This window comes from Lissotriton vulgaris, chromosome 6 (genome assembly GCF_964263255.1).
Source record: "Lissotriton vulgaris chromosome 6, aLisVul1.2, whole genome shotgun sequence".
NCBI lineage: Eukaryota > Metazoa > Chordata > Amphibia > Caudata > Salamandridae > Lissotriton > Lissotriton vulgaris.
In genome coordinates, this window is record NC_141694.1 from 1,236,623,395 (window position 1) to 1,236,637,309 (window position 13,915).

The following is a 13,915-nucleotide window of genomic DNA, read 5'->3' on the forward strand; positions in this document are numbered from 1 at the left end:
CACGGAGCAGCACTTCACTCAGGGGTCTTGTACCCCCCAGCAGTCAGACCGGTGAGTCTCGGCCGCCCAATGGCCGCTCACCGCCACAGGAAGGACGTCGCCGCAGCGGGATGGAAGGCCGCAGGGCGGTTCACCCCCGTCGCACAGAGCCCAACCCCGGGCCGTCCGCCGGGCACCAGACTACCGGGATCCCCAGAGCTAGGTAGGCCTCACCCAGGCCGCGGCAGGCGTCATCAAAGGCCTCCACCTCTTACACGATACGGCGCCAGCGGGAAAGGCCTTCCGGTGCGGCCACCTCCGCAGGCGCCAGTCAACGCAGCTCTCCCGCAGCAGCAACCAGCAGACTTCAGGCTCCGTCACACTAGCCGCAGATGGCAGCGGGCTCTGGTGCAGAGAGGGAAGCGCCGAGTCCCCCAGGAGCCACAGGGAAGCAGGTCCGCCGCGCCGTCGTCACCACAGTACAGGCCTCAGACCCCGACCTCGCGTAGCCAGAGGTCCGGGGCACTCCAACACAGGCAGCCAGCACGGAGCACCGCCCAGGTACTCGCCTCTGCCACTCGCGATGGGGGTCACTGGTGGGAGGGGGTCCTCTGACCACCGTTGCAACCGGTTTGGAGCACAAACAGGATATTTAAACAGGATTTACGGGTTTTCAGGCCGGGAGCTTGCGGAGCTCACGTCCTGCCGGCCATGCTGCTTGGCCACGCCCCCAAGTGCAACACTTTAAAGGCACCTATTTTAGGAGGGGGTAATAAGTCTTTTATTACTGGATGTTCTGATTGTCTCCTCACTAGACATTTGTTAGACAAGGAAAGAGTATGGCTAAAGGTCCATGATTTCAGGTTACTGGAACTCACGGAACCCTGTTGAAAGCCTCTGTAATGAGGATTCACGCAATCTTAAACAGGAGCTTTGAGTTTTATGCTCTATACACATACAAAGCTAAGTGCACAAGTTAGCAAGTGATAGCAAATGAACTGCAAATTCGGATAGGAGAGGAAGTGTTTCAGCTACCCCTGCTATCCAACTAAATCGAGGGTCTTCCACACCACCCACAGTCTAGATCACATGCCTGCTTGTTTCAACTGGAGCAACTGAGTTCAGTACTTAGGCAGGGGCACTCCAGAGTATACTGCAGGCAATCTGGGAAGAGGTATTCATAGCCTGACTGACACTGCTGGCACCTCACATAGGCGGACTTCAGTCCAGCCAATACGCTAAGCCAACCAGGCCCAGCAAATCAAAGAAGGGTAAACTTGCATGCATTGTGCTAAGTGGAGGATTATTGGCAGTGAAACTGTGCATATTTGGTGGGGTTCTGGGAATTTGCAAAGCGTGCAAACAAGGAATTATGGAAAAATGCAATGTATACTAAGTGGAGATTTTTAGCAAACAGTGAAAATGTGCTAACCTGGTCATCATTGAAACCTGCAAGTGTGCTAATTAGTCAAGAATGGTTTGGGATTTCAGACTTACGGTCTCAGGAGAGCGTAACAGAGGAGTCTACTTCTCGAGGTGTCAGGGTTTTCAAGATGTGAGTGTCCAAAAAACTACTGTGAAACACAGCATTCAATGGTTGAGTTCATTAAAAGCCAATTACGTTTTATTGGCGCTGGAGTAATATGGCAGTGTGTCATACGCATTTTGACCTCATGAGGCAAGGACAACTGCAGATCTTCCACCTGCATTAATTCATAATTATTCTAGTTTGCAATCAAATTTTTTCAACAAAGCATTAGTAGTTTTTATCGTCCTCATTTAGAGCCAGCCCATCATGTGTGATCCAGCTCCCCAACATTTGAATAATCTCATTTAGTGAAGGACGTCTTCACTAGGTTATTACAGAGTGGCACACAAACATGAGTTATCATTGGTGTACATGGGGAAGGTGGCTAATCTGAGCTGGCAAGGTGGACAAAGAATGATGGACTAGAACACTACCTGAGCAATTCCTCCCATCACCTTTTGGCTGTCGCTATTCAAAGATGAACTATGTGCCAAGGAGTGGTATAACCTGTGTGGTAAGTTAAAAGATTGTTGAAGGTAAAGAAAACGTTTACATTGGATATAGTTCCCTTGAAAACACTGCTTGCAGCTAAGTTACCAAATCGCTGTATACCACACTCTAAAGTGGGTACAATTGTAGCCTATTTCCTCATGGGATGACATATTCTATTAGTAGGTTAACCACAACAAAATGATTTTATACGGGTGCACTTTATACAGGTGGATCCACACAACTGCGTGGGTTGTCCTCTGAATCGCCCGGATTCAGAGCAACACCTTCATCCTTGGTTCTGTTGTCACAGATGTAGTGTAATGTAATGTATGTATACTTGTAAAGCGCACTGTTACCTCGTTACGTGGCGTCCTGGCGCTGTATACCGCTGGGGAACCCGTCCTGGCTTTCCCTGAGAGAGGGCACCCCCAAGGTGAAGCCTGGCATCCCCGGCGCTGCTGGGGCCGTTGTGGAGATTAAGCAAGCTATTGCCCAGAGTTGCAGAGTGGGACCCATGGTTAGCGTAGGCACCTAGGCGAGAATGACCAAGTCCGCGGACATTGACCCAAGACCCTGCTGCGACGGGAATTGAACCCTGGTCCCGGGACGACCTCTGCTCCAGGGTCTGCCGCTTCTAACCAGTGAGCCACACTTCTCCACAGATGTGCAGTAAATACTCACAAATGCACTTTTTGTATTACTAACATAATCACATGTTGCATTACTGCTGATATGCTGCTGTTGTGGCCTGAAAATAACGTATTTTTTTAATTAACATTTACGGTCTGTCTTTGTCTTCTGAAGGTTTCCATACACTTTAAACCCAACAGTGGTCTGCTGGTGAAAGGCACATTAAAGACAACTCTTTAAAGCATGCATGAACAGCAGTACTGTATCCAGAGTGATGGTGCTGTATCATCTGTCAGAGACTGAATGGTGGAATGCCCATCTGCATCCAAGTCAGTTTCAATGAATTTGATAGATGCTATAGGGAACATCTTAAGACTCATGGATTTGTTAGTCTGTCAGAAGATTCATCAATACAGACATCTAAATCACTCTCCAGTGGGAAACATCCTTAACCACGAAGACTTTACTACGCGTTACGTTTACAACAGTACACTTACCACGTGAACGTCTTTGCATTGTATTCTCTCATAGTACTGATCTGCTCTACTCCCACCAGTATTTATTGTCATTGTGACAAAGGTTTAGCAAAGTTTAGCAAATCATACATTCCTCTCCAGTCTGACCCTGGACGTTTCTTGGACTGTGGCTGCAGCTGTGGCTGTACTCAACACTGAGTGATATATTAGTGAGGGAGACTGAGGTACACACAAAGGTGAAAAGGAAGAAATACTTTTGTTTGCCAACCTGTATCTAAGATTCCCATGGTCATCCCAATAACGAACATCATAGCAGTCAGTAGTAAAGCTTTTGTACACCATGGAATAACATAAAGGCCAAGGGATGTTGTCAGCATTGCCAAACCTACAAGAAAACAAAATCAGTATGTATTAAAACAAAAGCAATTCTATATGTTGGTAACTCTGCATAATGTTCTTTGTCTAAGTTAAAAATTTTTGGGAATGCAAAAAAAAACTTGGTAAGAATTAGAAGAATCGTAGTCCTAGGAAAGCAAACATAAAACAAATCTGCATAAGTAAAATAGGGAAACAGTTGCTAATAACAGATGTAAGGACCTACTGTTGAATAAATGATTTAGAAAAAAAAATCCCAAACTACTCTAAACCTAGAAGGAAATCTTGACGAGAATAAGACAATCAGCATTCAGGATTCAACCGCCACCAACAAAAGGGGCATTGGGCATGGCATAGCAAAACAAAGAAATTCCATGCAGTACCCCGAAGGAAGACAAGGGGTTCAGAGTCTCCCTAAGACTCGAGAAAACATATTACTTGTTCTGCCTATGTCCGCCACAGAGTGGAGTTGCTTGACACAGGTATGAAGGTTGGCCAGAGATCCATTGTATATATCACATTTAAATCATTCAAGGCATACACACAATTGAAACTGCAATTAATCTGTTTATGTGTTTCATGTATCATGGGATTGTTACCTTGGCATCACTTTGTAGTCCTCATCAAAGGGTTGTGACTGCAAACACCTTTGATAGACCTCCAATTGGGATGTACTGTGCAGGTGATACATCAAGGTATCATTGCGTATACTCTCTGGGTGATGATTATGCAGAGTCCCCCGCCTGAGGGTTAACCAGGCTCAGTCCATTCTATAGGGGGACAGGAAGGTGTTTTCTTAAGAGTGTACCAGGTACAAAGTGAAAGCCTTCTTCAAGGGGCTGGTCTGGTCCCTCAGATGTGGGCTAAGGGCATTCCAAAGCTGCTAGTCCTGTGGTAGATGGTTCTACCCCGTAGAACCATTGTATGATGCCTTTAATAAGAGTGAGTGCAAAATCCGTTCTGCTCGCGGATTTCACGGATTTTCGGTAAATCTGCAATCCGCGAACTCCCGCGAATTTACCGAAAATCTCCGAATCCACGAGCGGCGGATCCGGGGGGCAAAAGTTCAAGCCTTCAAGTTTGAAGTTGTTGTAACTATTTTAGGATGGCGCCGGCAAGCTGCCAGCGCCATCCTAAAATAGTTACTAAGTTAGCTTCAACAGGAAGCACTAATACATAAAATAAAGCAGATGCTCGAGCACCTGCGCTAAAATAGTTACAGGATGATGGACAGCTGCCTTGCATTTGGTCGGACCATTCTCTGATTAATTTCACCATGACCATTGCAAAAAATAGCAAACCTCTGCCTCAACAAGGTGGGAAGGCAAGAATGTGGAAGAAGGTTGATATCCCGGCCTTTCTCCAATTGCTAACCTCTACTTGCCCTTCATTCGATCTGGACATAGAGAAATAAGAAGAGGTTTTTTCCGAATGGCTACTTCAGGCAGCTGAAGTTCATGCCCCCTGTGTTAACTTTTCCCGCTCTCCCCCAATGATGCTCACAGGTGGTTTACACCTCACCTAAAAGCCCTTAAACTTAAAGTTCGTCAAATGGAGCGTAAATGGCGCGTAGCCTACTTAGAACATGACAGAGCCAACTTTTGCAAGGCCCGCAGGGAATACCAAAATCTCATTCTTAAAAGCAAAACTGATTACTTTTCGGATAAAATTCTTAAGGCCCAAAATAAGTCAAAAGAGCTGTTCAATATCGTGGAAAATCTCAGCTCTAGCGACAGAACTTCTCTTCCTATGGTTCCTACCCAAGAGCTTTGCAACACACTTAATTCTTTTTTCTATGACAAAATTTGCATGATCAAGCAAAGTATTCCTACTACTCAGCCCCCTCTTTTGTTTGCTGACACTTGGTACAACCCTGCCACTTTAGATTCCTACCCCCTCATAGATAATATCAAGTTACTCAAACTATTAACCAAAGTTAAAACTGGCTCCCCTGATGACATTTGCCCCCCTCACATCTTGAAAGAAGTGGGCACCAATCTTCCTGGGTGCTTACTTTCTTTATTGAATGGGTCACTCGTACAGGGCAAAGTTCCATGCAACCTGAAAAAAGCTCTTCTCGTTCCCCTCATAAAAAAGGCAGGAGCCAACCCGCTAGATCCCATCAACTATAGACCCATATCGTTGTTGCCATACTGTGCCAAACTGCTGGAGTCACATGTTTGTGAAACTATCTCCTGCTTCTTGGAAAAATCTGAGTATTTGGCACCGAATCAAGCAGGGTTTCGTCCTTGCCACTCCACCGAGGCGGTCATCCTCTCGGTGTTAAATACTTTGAGGCGGAATGCAGATGCAGGAATCCATCAGGCGCTTGTGCTACTGGACCTCTCTGCTGCGTTCGACACGGTCGACCATACCATCTTGGTCGACCGTGTCGAGCAGGCAGGTCTTAGGGGCCCCGCATTGAGCTGGATCCGCTCTTTCATCACGGGCCGCACACAATCGGTCAGACTGGGCTCCTTCTCTGCTCCCACTATACCTACCACCTGCGGGGTACCACAAGGTTCCTCGTTATCTCCCCTTCTTTTTAATGTCTACCTACGCCCTCTCTTGCACTCCCTGCGGAATGCTAATGTAACCATCTTTAACTATGCGGATGATTTGCAGCTCATCTTCCCTCTCAACACCATGGACTCAGTGGGCGAATTCCAAAGAACTATGTCCCACATATTGAGTTGGATGAGCTGCAATCATCTGAAGCTCAACCCGGGCAAGACCGAGCTGGTCCTGCCCGGACAGAGCCCACTTAGCTGGAATTCCAACTTCTGGCCCACTAATATGGAAGCGCCTCCTACTAAGTCTTCCGTGGTTAAAAGCCTAGGTATTTTCATCAGCGAGGATCTCTCGCTAAAAAGACAGGTTGGAGCGGTGGTATCCTCCAGCATCTTTCAACTGAAGAAAATAAAAAAAATTGCTCGTTTCTTTTCTTCAGCAGCCCTCACACAGATCGTCCTCTCCTTGGTTCTGTCCAGGCTGGACTTTTCTAACAGCCTCTACCTCGGCCTCCAAATTGGTGAGCTTAAACGTCTCCAGCTTGTTCAGAACCAAGCTGCCAGGCTCCTTCTGAATATATCCAGGAGGCAATCCATCAGACCTGGCCTCAAGCAGCTACATTGGTTGCCAGTTGAGCAACGTGTGGCCTTCAAGGCTGGGTGCATTCTGTTCAGGTCCCTGAATGACTCTGGCCCCTCATTTATCAGAGATCTATTCAAAAAATACTCCCCTCCCGTCACCTTCGATCCACCTATAAATCACTTCTGATTGTACCTCCATTCAAAAGGAAGCGCCTCGGAGGTAGCTGTTTCGACCACCAAGCTGCTGTTCTTTGGAATTCTCTTCCTCTCCATATAAAGCAGAATGATAACATCCTCAGCTTTAGACAATCCTTGAAAACCTGGCTGTTTTCTCAAGCTTACTACTGATAGCACTGCTTTATTCTTTGACTGCCTTGCCTGGTTCTTCCTGCAGCGCCATGAAGCCTCCGGGCGTACGAGCGCTTAACAAATCCCAACTAACATTAACATTAACAGCTGCAGCTCACTCAAGGGACCCCTGCGCACATCGGTGTGATTGCACAGTAACGCACACATGGTCGCTGGAACTAGTTGAAGCTCAAATCAGTGACTCATTCATCAGCCCAAAAACAATTGTGAGCGTCGTCGAGGCTGGGCAGGTGTGCCTTCTTCCCAAATCTACCGTCGAAAATCAGCTGTGATGCTGGATAGAGGCCTTTGCATCCTTGACTTTCACGAGCGCAATCCGCGTGCTGTTCCTGTGACCAGGAGCTTCTTTCTCTCGATCTGCTGCTCTGATCGGTCTCTGACCTTTTATACACACAAGAGGCATGTGAACTCGCATGGAAGCCCCGCCCGTTTGGCCCCGCTCACACACTCGCGGTGTGCACCGTCTTCCCGCCATTTACCCACTATGATGGACAGCTCACTCAAGGGACCCCTGCGCCCTTCGGGGCTATTACATAGTAACACACACATGGTCGCTGGAACCAGTTGAAGCTCAAATTCAGTGACTCATTCATCAGCCCAAAAACAATCGTGAGCGTCGTCGAGGCTGGGCAGGTGTTCCTTCTTCCCAAATCTACATTCGAAAATCAGCTGTAATGCTGGATAGAGGCCTTTGTATCCTTGACTTTCACGAGTGCAATCCTCGTGCTGTTCCTGTGACCAGGAGCTTCTTTCTCTTCATCTGTTGCTCTGATCGGTCTCTGACCATTTATACACACACAAGAGGCACTACTCGCACAGAAGACCCCCCCCATTAAAAAAAGCCGCAAAATCCGCAACTCCGTAAATTCGCGGATTTTGCGGTTCCGCGAATATGCAAATCCACAAATTCGCAGTCGTGGATCCACGAAATCCGCCCATGCTTAGCCTTTAAGCGACCTTAGGCACCATGAAAGTATTGCCACATCAGCCTACAAAAAGTTATTGCTCAACTACTGAACATTCACATTGCATAAGTTGCCGACTTATGTTAACAATATGATGTCGCTGCATGCACTCAATCATTAAAAAGGTATTGTAGGAGAGTCTCTGTGTACAAAGCGCATCTGATAAGAAATACATGTCCTGTGCTGCACCTAAATGAGCCACCTTGCACATTACATAGATTGGAGCAGGCTACGAATTACTGCTGCAAGTACACATGCTCAGGGGAACTGGTCACTTTATTGTCATGGTGACAAAGGTTTAGCAAAATTAGAAATACGGTTGGTGTCCGCCCAGCATTATTAAGATCGCATGCATGCACTTATGGATTACATTATTAATTACTATGTAGAGCAACACTAAATATTTATTGCCCCTTTTAATGACACTGCTTAAAGGTCCAAGGGCCAGATGTAGGTAATTTGTATTTACCGATTCTTAAATGCCGACTCATACCGAATCAGTAATTCAGAATTGGAAAATGGTATGTAGGTAAAAAATCTGTAAAAGTTACAGATTCGGAATGACTCGGTATCTGAATTCGGTATTTTCCGAATCTGTAAATTCCGAATCGGTAAAATCCGAATCGGTAAAACCCATTCATATCTATGGGCCAGGAGCCCAAAGGTATGAATGGGTTTTACCGATTCAGATTTTACCGATTCGGAATTTACTGATTCGGAAAATCCTGATTCAGTAAATACCGAAACGGCAGTTTGAAATTCGACATGTGAGCCTGCTAACCAATCAGGAACACCCGACACACCCCACAACCAAGGCCCAGAGAATCCAACCAATCAGAATGAAGCACCCCTCTCCAGTACCTGGGAGTGGCCACACCCATGCAGGTGCACAGCAACTGAACAAACAATTGAGCTGAGCTGAGAGGAGCTGAGCATCCAGAGCCAAGCAGTGCTACAGAATGGAGTCCCAGGAAGGGCAAAAGGATGGTGGGGAGCGCAAAAGAAAGATAAAGTCCAGCCTAGCAGAACTGCAGGTGGCTGGAGAAGAAATAGTAAGTCACTACAACCAAATATTTGGAAGACAGTCTCTGCATGTTGCAGAGTCTGTGAAGAGGAACATATGGCTTGGCATACAGGGTAAAGTCAATGCCATTGGTGTGACTCACCGGGAGATCGAGGACATTAAAAAGCGATTGTATGATCTGCGCATCATAACCAAAAAGAAGATTGCTGCCCAAAAAAAGGATGCTGGTGTGACAGGAGGTGGTAGGAGCAAAGCACCAAAACTTTCAGAGATGGAGGAGCTTGTTGAAACAACCTTGGAGCCAGAATGCATCCATGGGATTGGAGACCTGGACAGTACAGCCAGAGCATCAAAGAAACAAGGTAAGATGCATGTACCCTAATCCACAACCACTACCCTGAACCCGTACCCCACTGTGTAGAGTCATGACACTGCAGAACAGCTCATACCTGGGGCCAGCAATGCATCATGGGAGACGTAGTCATGAGTACAAACATGCAATGCATACACCACAAGACTCAGCAAAGCATGCCACACACATCTCCAAACACACAATGTACACTGGGCAAAGGTGTGTACAGTATTTATTGAAGAAGTACAAACAGGTGAACAACAACATTGACCCTATGTCAATTTCATTCCACAGGAGAGTCCTCACGCAGTTCAGCACCACCAAGGGAGGAGAGGGCACCAGCAACTAAGAGAAGTGAGAAGGAGAAACAAAGCACAGGTCATAGCGCTGTAGAAGGAGGCGACAACACAACCCAGGAAGCCTCAACACCAGAGCGAGCCTCAACACCTGTCCCGCTATCACCTCTGTTGTTTGGCTCTCCTGAGGTGGAAAGCACACCACTTACACCCAAACCAACTTCCAGGTCGACCATGCAGGGAAGGATAAGTAGGGCAGATGTGCCCCCTCAGAGGATCCTGCAAACCTCTGATGAGGAGGATGGTGATGTTGCAGATCAGACATTAGCACCTGTGGCTGACAAGGTCAGATCACAGATCACTGCTGGCGCCGCGTGCACCAGTGTCCTTGGCAGGAGGGCACGTGAGGCTGGCGATGGGCAGGAAGGTAGGAGCGTATTCTGTGGCCTGGAGGCCACAATGGTCAAAGTATAGCGCGTGCAGGCCAAGGCACTGATGGCCGTGCATAGGCAGGTGCGCAGCATGAACAACAAAATGACAAACATTGACAAGGGAATAGGCCACATTGCCTGTAGTTTGGAGGCAATTTCCAGGGGGATGTCGGACATCTCTACCTACATGGGTGTACTGTCAGATAAGTTGGATAGGGATCAACTTGAGCGTCGCAGGGAGCGGCAGTATATGCGGCAGCAGTCCAAGGCACTAAACAGATTTGCAACATCCACATCCCTACTGTGCCGCCGCTCATTTTCCATGCAGGATGCAATTGTGCACTGCTGAACAGACTTGACAAGGGGCATGGGAAGAGTGATCTCTGCGATGGACAACACAAACAACCAATGCTGGTGACACGGGTGTGGAGGAAACAGAGGGGTCCACCAGCAGGAGTGGCTCCAGCACACCAGTACCAGAGGTGCGCAGGAGCGGCAGGCACAGCAATGCTGAGTCAGGCCCCAGCCAAGATTTTGAATCCCTGTCACGTCAATCCCGGAATGTATTGCGTGGGCATAAGCATTGAACATTGCCAGGAATGCACAGGACTGCTCACAGTCACAGCAACTGAGCTGAGCACAAGCAGTCGTGCAGATGGACATTTAAGGACAATGGCTTTCCTATTTTGACTCAGATGTAGTGAATATTAAACTACAATTGTCAAACACTATTCCTGTCTGTGTGTCATTCATTACCTGGAAATATCTACGTGTAATCTCTGTCCGTCTCAATCTTCCATCTGTCACTGCTGCTCCTGCTGCTTGGGGATCTACATGTTCTTGGACATCATCAATATCCTCGTGATGTGTCACCTCCACCTCAGTGCCTTCTTTGGTGGCAAGATTGTGCAACATGGCACAGGTCACTATAATCTTGCAACACATGATGGGGGTGTACTGTTGGACAGGCCTCGTGAAAGGCCCGCTCCCTCCCCACATGATAGGGTCCGAGCACCGGCTCTCCCGGTGTCACCAGAAGAACCACCCCGGCAACCCACAGAAGCAACCCGCAACCCGTCCCCAACGGGACGCCTGCCCCCGAACACCACAACATCGGCCGGCCCGGGCCACCATCAGCAGCATTGCCCAGCCCAGCCGCCATCTTGGACACTGCACCACGAGGCCGCGTGGCCTCAGCTCGACCCCAACCCTGGGCCTGGCCAGGCCCCGACATCGAGGCACCACCATCCACCCAGGAGGTGAACGGACCACTTGGCAGGTCAATGGGAGAGAGGAGTGTCGATGGCTCTCCCCCGCCAGGTGCCGATCGCCCCCAGCCTCCCCGGGCGCTGGCTCCACCCCCCTGCTGGGTGTCTGGACTCCCTCATCCCGGACCTCCCGACCTCCAAGAGCGAGGGTCCGGACATCAAAGGAGGCCAGACCTATAACTGGGGCAGCTCCAGAGCAGGAAGGCAGTTGTATCCAGGAGTCGAGAGACACCTTGAAGAACTCATCCTTGACGGACTGCTGGCGCTGCCGCAGCCCTGCCTTGTGAATTGTCGTCCTGCCTGCTGGCGCTGCCGCGGCTTTCTACAACCTACATCCTCGTCGGGACCTGCTGGCGCTGCCGCGGCCCTCTGCAACCTACATCCTCGTCGGGACCTGCTGGCGCTGCCGCGGCCCTCTGCAACCTACATCTTCGTCGGGACCTGCTGGCGCTGCCGCGGCCCTCTGCAACCTACATCTTCGTCGGGACCTGCTGGCGCTGCCGCGGCCCATCCTTGTGTGAACCATCGCCCTTGCCGGCTGGCGCTGCCGCGGCCCTTCTCAAGTGAGGCTTATCATCCGAGCCTGCTGGCGCTGCCGCGGCCCGACCTTCCAGAACTCCGAGCTCGAGGATTGTGAGCTATCCATCGTACCACCTCAGTACCAGACCGGTACCAAGACTGTCCCGCTACCCCTTTCCCTTCCAGAGACTAGAATTGAGAGGACCCTCGTGTCCCGATCTCACTGTATCGCTGATATCCTTGCTTCAAGAATCGTATATAAAGAGTGTTGACCTCATCCTTGTGTGGTGTCCATCTGTGGGGGGGAAGTTACTTGTCTGTACGATCGCTGGAGACGGCCCTCTCCGGAGGCCTCTCCCCTTGTCCTCGGCCGACCCTCCAGGTATCCGTCTAACATTGGTGGCCAGTGACGCGATCCGAACCAACGCGTAATCGTACAGAGAATAACTCACCCCACGATTCAACCACAATGACAACAAAAGAGAGCGGATCCACAGAGAAATTCCAGATGGAGAAACTAGAAGAGTACAACCATCGAGAGCTAAAGCAATTTTGCATAGAACTAGGCATTGCTACCACCGGACTGAGCACGAAAGAGGACTTCAAACACGCCCTAGAATCTTGGGCAGAAACGGGTACGGCCGTACCCCAAAACCAAAACCTCGAGGCACCGGAAACGAGCACCCCTCCGACGGAAGGGAGAAGAACGGGTCTCTCCCCAGAGGAGATCCGAGGATGAGAGAAAAGCAGACTCCATGAATTAGAGTTGGCACGGCTCCGGTTGGACGGAGAGCTGAAATTGGCGGAACAAAAGATAACATTAGAACACTTGCGGCTCCGAGAGGAGCGGGAAGAGAAACAATGGCAGAGGGAACTCGAAGAGAAAAGACTGGCATACGAACATGAGCGCAAGCTAGCAGAGATAGAGATGCGGAAACAGAATAAAGATCTCGGGGTGCCCGAGCGCCCGAACACCCCGGGCACTGCCGAACCAAAAGTCCACATCCCCAAGGATGTCGTCAGAGAATATTATCGGAACGACGATATCCAGCAGTGGTTCAAGGCCTACGAGATTGCCATGACCTCCCACCGGATTGATCGAAGTGACTGGGGAGCCGGGCTATGGGGGAGGTTCGTCAATGAAGGGCGCGACGCCCTGCTGCAGCTCCCGGACCATCAGATGACATCCTATGACCACATGAAGGCCACCCTCCTCACTCGATACGGACTCACGCCCGAGATGTACCGCCAGCGGTTCCGCGACTGCAAGCGGATCCCGGGTACAACTTGGGTGGAGTACGTGAACTATTTCAGCCGAGCCTTCGAGGGGTGGATCAAGGGCAGCCAGGTAACCACCTATGAGCAACTCTTTAACCTCGTGTGGGAACACCTCTCCAACAATTGCTTCGTCGAGCTCAGGCAGCACCTCCTCGACAGTAAACTGACTGAACCTCGGCAGCTCGCCGCCGAAGCTGACCGGTGGGAAAGCACTCGAGTTGCCCGAAGTGGGCCAAGTGAGCCAAACAGAACCAACCAAGGTCCCCATCGCCCCCGAGGAGGAGGAGGCCAGGGTCGGGCAGAGACGCCGTCCCGGCAGCTCCCGCCAGCAACACCCCGCCCCCGGCCGGTAGGGGAAACCCCCCGATGCGTCCAGGGTTCCGAGCCAACGTTACTTGCCACCGGTGCCAGCGGACCGGCCACTATGCCAACGACCCTAACTGCCCGAAGAACCAGAGTCCCATACCCCGCCAGGTCGCTGCCGCCGCCCTGGGAGAGGAGCAAGCACCCGAAGATTATGAAGAGTACGAACAGGAACAGCCCGAGTGGGAACCCGCCGCCATGTCCCTGGTTTGCCTAGGGGAAAGAGACAGGATCCCGCGGGCTCCCCTACCCGCCAACACGAGGAAATACAGCCAGTGGGTGAACATCAATGGGCGCAAAGCTGACGCACTGCGTGACACCTGGGCCAGTGTGACGGCAGTCCGCTGTCATCTGGTAACCCCGGAACAGATCTTGCCAAACGTTCTTTGCCCCGTCTGATCAGCTGACAATTCAGAGAGCCTGTGTCGGATGGCCTGCGTCCCCTTCGAATGGGGAGGCGTGTCCGGTATGCTGAAGG

At 50.0% G+C, this 13,915-nt stretch overlaps 1 protein-coding gene across 1 annotated transcript in view; it reads right to left on the minus strand.

Annotated features, from left to right (window-relative positions):
* The window catches only part of SLC60A2 (solute carrier family 60 member 2), a 413,461-nt gene that overhangs the window by 132,012 nt on the left and 267,534 nt on the right, over positions 1 to 13,915 (minus strand). The window contains exon 3 of the mRNA XM_086925386.1: positions 3,374 to 3,490. Within this exon, the coding sequence (XP_086781512.1) occupies positions 3,374 to 3,490 (117 nt within the window). The remainder of the gene's footprint in view (positions 1 to 3,373; positions 3,491 to 13,915) is intronic.